The sequence below is a fragment of the Chrysochloris asiatica genome, unplaced genomic scaffold (genome assembly GCF_000296735.1).
Source record: "Chrysochloris asiatica unplaced genomic scaffold, ChrAsi1.0 scaffold00099, whole genome shotgun sequence".
NCBI lineage: Eukaryota > Metazoa > Chordata > Mammalia > Afrosoricida > Chrysochloridae > Chrysochloris > Chrysochloris asiatica.
The window spans coordinates 9,497,494-9,510,890 of record NW_006408617.1 but is presented as its reverse complement, the minus strand read 5'-3'; the positions used below and the strand labels follow the sequence as shown (position 1 = coordinate 9,510,890).

Genomic DNA, 13,397 nt, shown 5'->3' with positions numbered 1-13,397 from the left:
ATATTTGGTGTGGATTTAGGCTAAATTAATTATACTAGAGATTAGATGCAATGTGAATGCTAAATCTATTGCTTATGTTATTCATTGCAATTATCTGATAATTTTGAAACCACTTTTGTTGTTCAGTGCTGTTGAGTCAGTTTTGCCTCCTAGCAACCCCTCTATAGGGTTTCCAAAGAACAGCTGTTGGACCTTAAATGCCGACCTTATGGTTCACAGTTCTGTGTTGTTCCTACAGCACCACACCAGGAGTCCAAAAGACAAATCGCTCCACCAAGAATGGTCATGCACCGTTACTTTTATAAAATTATTTCAGATGAAAGTAATTTCCAAATTCCTGTCAATTCTCATGCATCTTTGTTTCATATCCATAAGTAGGTGGAGAGAAAGATTTGATTTCGCCTGTTAAATTGATTCTGCTTTGATTTAGTCATCTGGGTCAGATTTAATTTCATGTTTTTCTGATGCCACCTTCTGAAGCACCTTGCTGAGACAGATGACTGGCCTTCTGACTAGTTGTGATGAAAGTTAGATTTGTGATCACACATTTACTCTGTGTTTTAAAACAGACTTTCTTATTTTGGAACAATTTTAGATCTACAGAAAAATCACAAAGATAGCAAAGAAATCCCGTAGCCCTTCCACCACCCAGTTCTTCCCACTGTTACCTTCTTACCTCTCTCACAATAAGCAGCCAGCACCGCTGCATGGCTCTCAGCTGAAACCCAGAATACACTCAGGTTTCTCTAGTTTTATGTCCTCTTTCTATTCCAGAATCCAACCCAGAGTATCACATTTCATTTAACAACAGTATTCTTAAAAAACAGAACTAGAGCTTTAGGCAGCTCTCTATGCAGAAATGGACAGCAGCTGTTACCATTCTTTGCTCCATCCTGAGATGCTTTCCTCTCTTCTATCCAGCCCTAGTGCCCTACTCATGTGGCACTGTAGGGTAAGCACTGGACCGCAGGGTCAATTTGAACCACAAGGTCTGTGGTTCAGACTCACCAGGTAATCCATGGAAACCCTATTCAGGGTTGCAGTGAGTTGGAACCAACTTGACAGCACTTAACAACAGTGCCCCACTGAGGCTGATTTGCCAGGGTGCTGTCCTACGTCACTCTATTACTTTTTCTCTTGTCAAAGCACCCATTCTCTCAAGTACCCTTCTTTAAACAGAGTAATGAAAAGGGAAAAAAAAATCTGATAAACATCTGTATGATATTGTTAATGAATGATAGTTGTGTAATGTATTAGCTTTATTGTAAATTTGTACATTTAAGAGTATACCCAAAAAGTCCTGCCTTATTATATTAGTGTGGATCCATAACAGTGCAATTATGGGCATTGAAGTTTGTTTTCAAGGAAGATGTTTATACAGAGAACCTCCTTCTAAATCATTCCTGTGTATGTTTACACATTTTTCAATCATCATCAGGCTTTTATACCAGTGAGATTACATGCAGGCTATACCTACACTGCCACGCATCCGTCACTTTGTCTTACTGTGGTGGCTTATTTGTGGCTTTGAAGCTGGACACTGTACCACCGGTTTTTAAATACCATAATGGTCATGAATGATGGACACGTTTTAGCGAAGATTCTAGACGAAGACAGACTAAAAAGAAGGAGACGGGAACCTCTTCTGAATGTGTAGCCATTGAAAATCCTATAAATATTGGTTAAACATTGTATGGTGTAGTGCCAGAAGATGAGCCCTCAGGTTGGAAGGCTCTCAAAATATGACCGGGGAAAAGTAGAGTTGACCTTAGTGATGTGAAGCAAAGCCTTTGGTATCATCTTTTTCAGATAGGACACACTCAAATTTATAAGAAATAGCTCCAAACATCCTTAATAATTGGAATGTGGAACGTACGAAGTATGAATCTAGGAAAACTGACAAGTCTTCAAAAATGAAATGGAATTCATAAAGACAGGTAGCGTAGGCTTACTAAGCTGAAGTGGACTGGTATTGACCATTTTGAATCAGACAATTTTGTGATTTACTCTACCATGAACGACAAGTTAAAGAATAGTGTTTCATTCATTGACAAAAGAGCATTTCAAGGTATATCTTGAACTACAGGGCTGTCTGTTATAGGATACTATCCATACACCTGCAAGGAAAACCAGTTAATACCACCATTACTCAAATTTACACATCAACCACTAATGTTAAAATTCAAGAATTCTACCAACTTCTTCAGTCTGAAATTGAGCATTCATAATTATGCATTTATAATTACTGGTAATTGGAATGTAAAATTTGGAAACAAAGAGGAAGGATCAGTAATTGGAAAATATGGCCTTAGTGATAGAAATGATGCTGGATATCACATGATAGATTTTTGTAAGACCAATGATTTATTCATTGCAAATGCCTTTTTTTCAACCACTTAAATGGCTACTATGTACATGAACCTCACTAGATGGAATACACAAGAATCAAGTTGATTATATCTGTGAGAAGAGATGATGGAAAAGCTCAATATTGTCAGCCAAAACAAGGCCAGGGGCAGACTGTGGAACAGACCATCAATTTCTCATAGGCACGTTCAGGCTGAAGAAAATTAAAACAAGTTTATGAGAGCCTAAATATGACTTTGAATATATCCCACCTGAATTTGAGACCATCTCAAGAACATATTAGGTACATTAGATACTAATAACTGAAGACCGGAAGAGTTGTGGGATGACATCAAGAACATCATGAAGAAAGCAAAAAGTCATTAAAAAGACAGGAGAGAGAGAGAAGACAAAAATGGATGTCAGCAAGGATGCCCTTTGTCACCACTCCTATACAATATTGTGCTGGAAGTCTTAGCCAGAGAGAGCTATACAGCCACATAGGGAAACTAAAGGTACCCAAATGGCAAAGAGGAAGTAAAACTCTGTTTGCAGACGATATGATCCTATATATAGAAACCCCCAAAGTCTCATTAAAAAAGCTACTAGACCTCATTGGAAGATTCAGAAAAGTGGCAGGGTATAAAGATCACCGCAGAAAAATCAGTTGGATTCCTCTATAGTAAAAATGACAGCACTGAAAAGGACATTAGGAAAGCAATACCATTTACAACAGCCACCCAAAGGATGAAATATTTAGGAATAAATGTAACCAGAGAAACAAAGGACCTATACAAAGAAAATGGCAAAACACTACTACAAGAAACCAAAAGAGACTTACAAAAGTGGAAGAATGTACCATGCTCCTGGATAAGAAGACTAACATTGTGAAAATGTCGATGTTACCCAAAGCAATCTACACATATAATGCAGTCCCAATCCAGATTCCAATAACATTCTTCCAAGAGATGGAAAAAACAATTATAAACTTTATATGGAAAGGATAAACAAAGCACTGCTTAAAAAGAAGAATAAAGTTGGAAGCCTCTCACTCCCTGATTTCAAAATTTACTACACGGCTACAGTGGTGAAAAAAGCCTGATACTGGTACAATGAAAGATACATAGATCAATGGAACAGAATCAAGAATCCAGAAATTAACCCATCTATATACAGCCAACCGATTTTCAACAAAGGGCCTAATTATATTGCATGGGAAGGAGATAGTCTCTTCAACAGACAGTGTTGGCAGAATTGGATAACGATATGCAAAGGATAGAAACAAGACCTTTATCTCACACTATATACAAAGACCAGCTCAGCATGGATTAAAGCTCTAAATGTGAATTCCAGAATTATAAAGGCCGTCAATGAAAAAATAGGGACAAATCTGAGTACTCTAATACAGAGCACAAGGAGCTCTGGTTGTGTAGTGGTTACGAATTGGGCCGTGAACTACAGTGTCAGCAGTTCTAAACTACCAGCTGTTCCGTGGAAGAAAGATGAGGCTTTCTGCTCCTGTAAAAATTTACAGCCTCAGAAACTCTGTTCAGGGTGCTATGAGTCAGAACCGACTCGATGGCACATAGCTCCCACCAATACAGAGCACACATAGACTACCAAACATTGTGAAAATTGCACAAAAAAGACAAAATAGATGATTGACACATACTAAAAATTAAAAACTTAGGTGCATCAAAAGACTTCACCAAAAGAGTGAAAAGGGAGTCCACACAATAGGAAAAAATCTTTTGCAATGACACATCAGACAAGGGACTAATCTCTAAAATATATAGGAAACTACAACACCTCTACAAGTAAAAGAAAATTATATGGGCACAGGACATGAACAGACACTTCACCAAGGAGGAGATCTGTATGAAGAAATGTTCATGATCACTAGCCATTGTCGATGTTGTTAAGTGCTGTCGAGTCGGTTCCGACCCATAGTGACCCTGTATAGGGTTTCTGAGGAGTGACTGGTGAGCTTGAACTGCCGACCTTGCAGTTCAAACGTTTTTGCAGTGTGGTGCATTAACCCACAGTGCCACACCAGGACTCCCATTGTTGTTGTTAAGTGCCATCGAATAGATTCCAACCCATGGCAACCCTGTGCAGGGTTTCCAAGGAGCAGCTGGTGAGCTTAAACCTCTGACCTTGCAGTACAAACAGCTTTGTAGTCTGATGCATTAACTCACAGCATCACACCAGGACTCCCATTAGAGAGATACAAATCAAAACAGCGAGATATCATCTCACACCAGCAATAACAGTGAGTTCACAAAAGAAGAAGACAGTAAATGCGGGCGAGAATGTGGAGAGACTGGGACCCTCCTACATTGCTGGTGGGATTGCAAAATGGTCCAACCACTGAGGAAAACAGTATGGCACTTCCAACTTCAGAAAGTTAGAAATAGAAATACCTATGATCCCACAATCCCTCTAGTGGTATTTATCCACAAGAAATACGAGCCATAACACGAGTAGATATATGCACACCAATGATCATAGAAGCACTAGTTACAATAGCAAAAAGATGGAGACAGCCTAAGTGCCCATCAATGGAAGAATGGATAAACAAACTTTGGTACATACACACAATTGAATATTATGCTACCTTGAAGAATAACAAGGAAATTGCAAGCCACTGCATATCATGGATGAACCTGGAGGACATTATGCTGAGTGAAATTAGTCAGTCACCAAAGGAGAAATACTGCATAGGACCATAGGACCATTATATAAAAGCTTAAGAAAAAACCCACATTGAAAAGGAAAAAAAGAAAAGAAAAATTCTTTTTTGGCTACTGGAGTGTAGGGAGTGGGGCAAGGGGAGGGAGGGAAGGTGGAACACAGGGTAGAGAATAGACACACAATAGTTTGGGTGTGGGTGGGAGCAGTACACAAGAACGGGGAGAGGAATGGAAGAATAAGGTGGATGGGAGTACATTCAGGCAGATTTGCATGGTCGAATAAGTGGGACAGAGGTAGTGATGCAAGCTCAACCTTGGAACAACAGGGCTCTGTGATACAGGGATTGAGGCTTGCTTTGAATGGATAAAAGAGTGGAAATAATGTTAAGATGCTTGACTACCTTATGAAACTTGGTTTCCGTTGCCTACTATTATAAAATAGTCACTTGAGGGGGAGAGAAAGGAATAGCCAGAAACATCACTATAGAAAGTTTGTAAGCCTGTCTTCAGCCTATAACTGATTGTTGTTGTTGAGTGCCGTCGAGTCAATTCTGACCCATAGTGACCCTGTATAGGGTTTCCGAGGAGCAGCTGATGAGCTTGAACCGCCAACCTTACATTCATATGGTTTTGCAGTCTGGTGCATTAACCCATAGCACCACACCAGGACTCCTATAACTTGTTGGAATACCTAAAATGGGGCTAGAAATTACCCAGTGAAAGAGGCTTCCTGAGGAGCCTTTGCATTGCATAAGACTGTAGGTGGAATCCTGATCCCCATCCAGAATCTTCTGAGGTGGGAAATTTCTACTTGAAAAGACAAGCTAGAGGAGCTAGAGGAACAGAAGATACTTGAAAGAAAGACCAGCAGGAAAAATAACAAACAAAAATGGCTATCTGATTGACTTACTACAAAAACCAGCAAGTTATTTACCCGGGGAGCCATCAAGGCAAGCAATCAAGTCCCTTAGGGCAAACCCCCTTCCAAGACTGAAGCTCAAAGGGAATACATGAGCAGGAATGTAGTCTTGCTGCTGACCATGTTGGTCTACTAATAAGGGGAAGTGGGAGAAAAACAGCAATGAAGCTGTGAGCTAAGTCCACCCACATTCAATAGAGTCCTGTCAACTTGGATCACGACCTGGGGACTCATGAGCCCATGGACAGGGACATAGTCACAGAGGACTAGAGTAGAGAGTGCAAGCATCTCCCTGATGTGAAGTAAGGGCAGATGCACAAGAACACCCATACTTGCAGATAGTACCCATTTGACCTAGTTTCAGTGGCTGAATGATTAGAACTCGACTGGGGGAAGAAAGATGAGGAAAAAGAGTATAATCCACTACAAATCGATGAACTTGACCTGTACTTATGGATGTAGTAGCTCAAAAGAGGGAACGAATCTTTACAGCAAGGATCATTCCCCCCACCCCCCTCGGTACACAGGGTTGACAGGGATGGGCAACTTAGACACTGGTTACCTAAAATGGGGGTGCTATAAAGGCAGGAATTGACTGGCTTATAAATTTTCAAGAGGGAGCTTAGTTTCACAGGGGGCGGGGGACGGTAGAATCTACACTGAATGGTTTCCAACCTGTCTGGATGGGACTGGTGAAAAGACTCTTGTGGTTTAATAGTGAATAATTGCTATCAGGACTGATTGTGAATGTTGCAAATGTAAAGTTAGACGTTTTGTAACAAAAGGAAGGAAGTGGTTGATCTTGCAGTCCAGGAGCGGAGGTCCCTGGGACCATAAAGAGAGAAGAGTGAAGTGTGGGACCCTATCCAGAGATGGAGGCAGAGACGATGACATGCATAGATGGAGCGGCTGAGGACTCTAGACTCAAGGAGGGAGAGGGGCTGTGTGCTGGCGGCTGGGGGACTTGCGTGCAGGGTATACCCTTTGGTTGTTTGAATGGTTTTATTTTCTTAAGTGCTTCAGTGTACACCCCCCCCAAAAAAAGTGTGTGTGTGTGGGATTGGAGGCAAATGCTGTTGAATGGTGATGCATGGAGGGGATTGTAATCAATGCAATGAAACAAAATACAATAGGATGAATGTAAAGCTGATGCTTTCTTATGTAAACTACCACTCAATTCACAATAAAAACTTATATTAAAAAAATTAAAAAGGATGTCAGAAGAGACTCTGAAACTTGCTCTTGAATATAGAGAAGCTAAAGCACCTAGAAGGAATAAAAAATAAAGAAGCTGAACAGAAAATTTCAGAGTGCAGCTTGAGAAGATAAAGTCAAGTATTATAATGAAATGTGCAAAAACCTGAAGGTAGAAAATCCAAAGGGAATAACAGGCACCCTTAGCATTTCTCAAGCTGAATGAACTAAAAAAAAAAAAATTCAAGCCTCAGGTTGCAATATTCAAAGATGCTATCAACAAAATATTGAATGATGGAGGAAGCATGGAAGGAATGCACAAAGTCATTGTACCAAAAAGAATTGGTCACTGTTTAATCATTTTAAGCAGTACCAAATGTTCAAGAACAATGATCTTAAACAAAGAAGTCCAAGCTACACTAAAGTCATTGACAAAAACCGGGCTCTAGGAATTGACGTGAGATGTTTCAGCAAACTGAAGCAGTACTGAAGGTGCTAACTTGTCTGTGCCAAGAAATTTGGAAAACAGCTACCTGGTCAACAGATTGGAAGAGATCCATATTTGTTTCTATTCCAAAGAAATATGACCTAATGGAATGAGGAAATTAACAAAAAATATTGATACCACATGCAAGTAAAATTCTGCTGAAGATAATTAAAAAATGGTTACATCAGTACATAGATAGGGAGCTGCTAGATGTTCAAGCCGGATTCAGAAGAGGAAATGGGATATCACTGCTGGCATCAGATAGATCTTAGCTAAAAGCAGAGAATACCAGAAAGATGAAAAGATATCTGGTGGTGGTTGTATGCCACCTAGTTGGTTCTAACTCATAGCGACCCTATATAGGATTTCCAAGGCTGTAAATTTTACTGGAGCAGAAAGCTTCATCTTTTTCTCTCAGAGTGACTGGTAAATTCAAACTGCTGACCTTGCGGTTACCAGCCCAGTTAGTAATCAACTATACTACCAGGACTCCTTGTTTACTTGCGCTTTATTGACTATACTTTCAACTGTTTGGATTGTACCAAACTATGGATATCATTGAGAAGAATGTATATCCCAGAATACTTAATTGTGCTCATAAAGAACCTGTTCAAAAGAGGCAATCTTTTGAACAGAACAAGGGGATATTGAATCATTTAAAATTGGGAAAGATGTGTACCGGGGTTGTATCCTTCCACCATACTTATTCAGTCTATATGCTGAGCAGATAATCTAATTATCTGATGAAGATTATATGATGAAGAACATGACATCAAGATGGGAGGAAGAGATTCATTAACAACTTGTTGTAAAGGAGCTCTGGTAGCGGGCTGCTAACCTCAAGGTCGACAGTTTGAAACTACCAGCCATTCTGTGGGAGAAAGATGAGACTCTCTGCTCCTGTAAAGATTTACAGCCTTGGAAACCCTGTGTTTGGTCACTGTGAGTTGGAACTGACTCCATGGTACTTAACAACAATATATGCAGGTTACCCAGAACCTTTGCTACGAGCAAAGAGGACTTGAAATGCTGATGAAAATCAAAGACTACAGACTTTATTATGGATTACACCTCAGTGTAAAGACAACAAAAATCCTCACACCTGAATCAACCAATACACAATATCATAATAAAAAAATAAAATGTTGAAGTTGTCAGAGACTTCATTTTACTTGGATCTGCAATCAACACACGTGGAAAAAGCAGTCAAGAAATCAAAGGACAATACTGTGTTAAGCAAATCTTCTGCAAAAAACCTCTTTAATGTGTTAAAGAGCAAAGATGTCAGCTTGAGGATTAACGTGAGCCAAGTCGTGGTATTTTCAGTCCCTTATATGCATTTGAAAGTTGGACAGTGAATAAGGAAGACTTCAGAAGAATCAGTGCACGTGTTGGCAAAGAATATTGAAAATGGCATGGACTGCCAGAAGAACAAACAAAACCTAACTTTATAAGTACAGCCAGAATGCTCCTTAGAAGTGAGGAGAGTGAGATTTTGTTTCTTATACACTGGACACATTATCAGGAGTGATCAGTCCCTAGAGAAGGATATTATGCTTAGTAAAGTAGAAGGTCAGTGAAAAAGAAGAAGACCCCAATGAGGTGGATTGACACAGTGGCAGCAGCAATGGGCTCAAAATTAACGATTGTGAGGATGGTGCAGGGCAGGGCAATCTTGGGTTGTGTTGTGCAGAGGGTCTCTGTGAGTGGGAATCAGCCTGTCTGCACCTAATAACAATACACTAACACTATGAGGCTGCATAGTTTGTGCACCACTTCAGTTAGCTAGCCCTTTATCCTTTTGATGGTCTGTCAATAAAGGAGCAAGGCAATATCTAAGAACCTCCCCAGTAGGAAGAGGTGTCACCTCTAAGTAAATTTGTCTGAGGCGTTTCCGATTATACTGTTCTTTGGCTAAAAACGGGATGTGTTGCAAGTGATGGTGTGACTTTCAGTTATAGCTCAGACCAAAATAAAGATCCCAACCAATCGGAATCAGTCTGAATGATTATTTGCAAGAGATCATTGGATGCCCTTAGGCTGGATAATGAATACAGATGATCTGCTCTTCTAACATTGTCATTTTCCCCAACATTTTATTAGGAAATACTTCACACATGCTAGCAGTTTTTGAAGACTTACAGTCAATTCCCATCTGCCTACCACCTAGATTCTATTATTACTGTACTTGATTTTTATATATCTATCCACCTGTTTATCCATCATTTCAATATGCATTAATTTTTATGCATTTCAAAATAAATTGCAGATACCAGTACACTTCCTCCTATTATTTAAATAGTAATATAATTATTTTTTGAGAAAGAAGAGTAGAAGAATTTTATGGTCTTAAAGATGAAGGTAGCAGGAGCTATAAGGAGTGTAAGAGTTAAAAGAAATAGAAGTCAATCCTGTAGACTGAGGAGTCATGGTGTGGTGCTGTGGGATAAGCACTAGACTGCTAACCACAAGGTCAGTGGTGCAGACCCAACAGCCACTCCTTGGAATCCCTAAGCAGGGATGCAATAAGTAGGAATCAAGTCTACGGTACCTAACGGCAACAAAAGTTAACTGATGATACATGGAGGGGATTGCAATCATTGTAATGAAGCAAAGTGTGTGATTTGCTGAAAGTAAAGCTGAAGATCTGCTCTGTAAATCTTGACTCAATTCACAATAAAAAGTTTAAAAAAAAAAATAAATTGTGCTCTTAAACTCAGAAAATTATTGCCACAAAGAGTATCTGATGGTGTCTGATTATTTTTAAATTGATGGTAAGGTTAATCATAGGCGCGCCTTTTCATTCATTTTCATTGCTGTTTCTCTTTGAGGACTGTACCTTTCAAGTTTTGCTTCAGGACAAAGTTCACAAAAGTGCTGGAGGCAAAAATTGTTAACGTGTAACATTAGGGTCTGGTTCCTATCTTTGAGTGAAAAATACAGCGTATCAATTTGGCGTTTCTGTTGGCAAAATGTTTATATATATATAATTTTGTTTTGTTGTAGGTATTGAGGATATACACAGCAGAATATATACTAATTTAACAAATTTCTACATGTACAATTTAGTGACACTGGTCATATTCATTAAGTAGTATTATCATTTTCATCCTTCTTTTCTGAGTTGCTTCTCCCCAATAGGAACAATGCTGAAGGCAGACGTTTGTTGGTTATTGTTGTTAAGTGCCATCGAGTCCGTTCCGACTTATAGCCATCCTGTATAGGGTTTCCGAGGAGTAGCTGGTGAGTTTGCTCCACTGACCTTGCAGTTCAGACTGATCTTGCAGTCCAGTGCTTATCCTACAGCACCACACCAATAAACGTTTACTATACTATTAAAGCTAAGGTGCTCTGGTAGCATAGTGGTTACGAATCAGGCTGCTAATCTCACGGTCAGCAGTTCAAAACTACCAGCTGTTCCGTGGGAGAAAGATGAGGCTTTCTGCTCCCATAAAGATTTGCAGCCTCGGAAACCCTGTACGGGGTCGCTATGAGTTGGAACTGATTCCATGGCACATAACAACAACATACTATTAAAGCTAAGACACCGGACTTGCTAACCACAAGGTTGGCAGTTCAAATCCACTAGCCCTTGGAAACCCTATATGATGTTGCTATGAGTAGGAACCAACTCAGTGGCATTTAACAACCATAACATTATTTTGTTTTAAGACGACTTTAGGGGATATTTTTGGTTTAAGGTTTAGTTTCAGGGACTCATTACACCAACATGGTGCCATGTCTGGGTTTCATGATAAATATATTTTAAAATCCAACAATTCTTAACTTATTTTTATAATCCATTTATTTAAAGTAATGATTAAAGGGACAGATTTTACAAATTCCCAGATTCTCTCATTTGGGGGTCCTTAACTTAAAATCAAATCATGAACAAGAAAAATGATCCTAAGACCTCTCTCTGTTAACAAGTTGAACATCTCAATGAGTGCCTTCTCTGCCCATGGGTTCAGTGGTTCTCTAAAAGCATCTGAAGGAGGAACCTCCTGAAGATACAGTCTCTCCCAACGCCAGGAAATTCTGATCACAGTCTGGTGGGACCTGGTAGGACCTTGGTCATCTCAAAGATGACTCTCTTTGTGAAACGCTGCCTTTTAAGACCTTTCGAAAATCCGTTGTCTCTGATATACCTAAGGCTTAATGGACCCTCACTGACTCTAATGTCTCATTTTGGTTTTGTGAAGTGCTGTAATGGTGGCTCTCTTTACAGATCGCAATGAATGCCAGCAGTATTCCGGAGCAAATCCAGTCTCTTTCTGTGCAGGACTCTCAGGTATGTTTTTCAGCCAGTCATTTGTATTTGATATACTTTCTAGACCCCGGCATTTTGGGAAGATAGTCTCAAGATAGCGCTTTCAAATCGGACATGTAAGCACTCTTTAATAGACCTGAAGTAAAAAAGGGCTGTTACTACTGACTGATTTTTTCAGGCTCTCCAACCTTCAAATGATAGGTTCAAAAGAAAGAATTGATTACTGGACTGCTTTTGGAATCGCTGGCACTGTGTAAAATAAGAAAAGGACGAAAATGACTCACCATTCTATTATGTTCCAGCCACAAAGCATATGGTTAATTGATACTTTTCTTTTGCTTCCCTTTTTACCCCTGGTTGGGTACCATAAATTGTTTTCATAATTGTTTTTTATCATTGACGTTTATCAGCAATTTATCTCTGCAGCTTGATTTGTAAAAGTAATGTCGGGTGAGTGTGCAATGCCTTCGTATAAAAAGTAACATGACAGCAGAGATGTGCCATGAGTTGTATTGGGTGGGAGTGAAGGATGCTGAGCAGTCTAGGAGAAGGCATATGACAGAGCACAGTACAGGCTCCCAGTTTGGACTTAGCTGAATTTTTAATGGGCAAGCCCCATTGTTCAACAAGATTACCCTACAGCACACCACCGTCCTTTGGACAATTTCTCTTCCCCAAAAACCTATACGGGGGAGCTTCAAAAATTCATGGAAAAATTGAATTTAAAGACAATGGAATTTTCCACAAACTTTTTTAAGCCCTGCCATATATTCCAGTTCAGTTCATTTCTGTTCCATCTAATAATGTATTTTATGAAATACCCATATAATGTGGGAATGGGTTGTTGTTAAGTGCTGTCAAGTTGGTTCCAACTCATGGTGACCCTATATTGGGTTTTCTAGGAGCAGTTGGTGGGCTTGAAGCACCGACCTTGTGGTTAGCAGTCCAGTGCGTATCCTATTGTGCCACACCAGGACTCCATGGGTATGGGTAGTGTGATGAAGTTTCATGATAGCATGGACCAATAAACAACATTCTTATCAACGGAGAAAAGATTAAAGTTGCCAAGGACTTCATTCTTCTTGGATCAACTATCAACATTCGCAGAAGCAGCAGTCAAGAGATCAAGATGACGTATTGCATTGGGCAAATCTGCTGCATAGGAACTTTTTTAAAGTGTTGAAGAGCAGAGATGTCAGCTTGAGGACTAAGGTGCGCCTGATCCAAGCCATGGTATTTTCAATAACCTCATATGGACGCGAAATCTGGGCAGTGAATAAGGAATATCGTAGAAGAATTGATGCCTTTGAATTAATTGTGGTGTTGGAGGAGAATACTAAAATTGCCATGGACTGCCAAAAAAACCAGTAGATCTGTTTTGGAAAAAGTATAGCCAGAGTGCTCCTTGGAGGCCAAGATGGCTAAGCTTCGTCTCTCATACTTTGGACATATTGTCAGGAGGGAACAGTCGCTGGAGAAGGATGTCAT

General features: G+C 39.7%; 1 protein-coding gene across 1 annotated transcript in view; it reads left to right on the top strand.

Annotated features, from left to right (window-relative positions):
* The window catches only part of STK39 (serine threonine kinase 39), a 413,881-nt gene that overhangs the window by 237,875 nt on the left and 162,609 nt on the right, over positions 1–13,397 (top strand). The window contains exon 14 of the mRNA XM_006867035.1: positions 11,868–11,930. Within this exon, the coding sequence (XP_006867097.1) occupies positions 11,868–11,930 (63 nt within the window). The remainder of the gene's footprint in view (positions 1–11,867; positions 11,931–13,397) is intronic.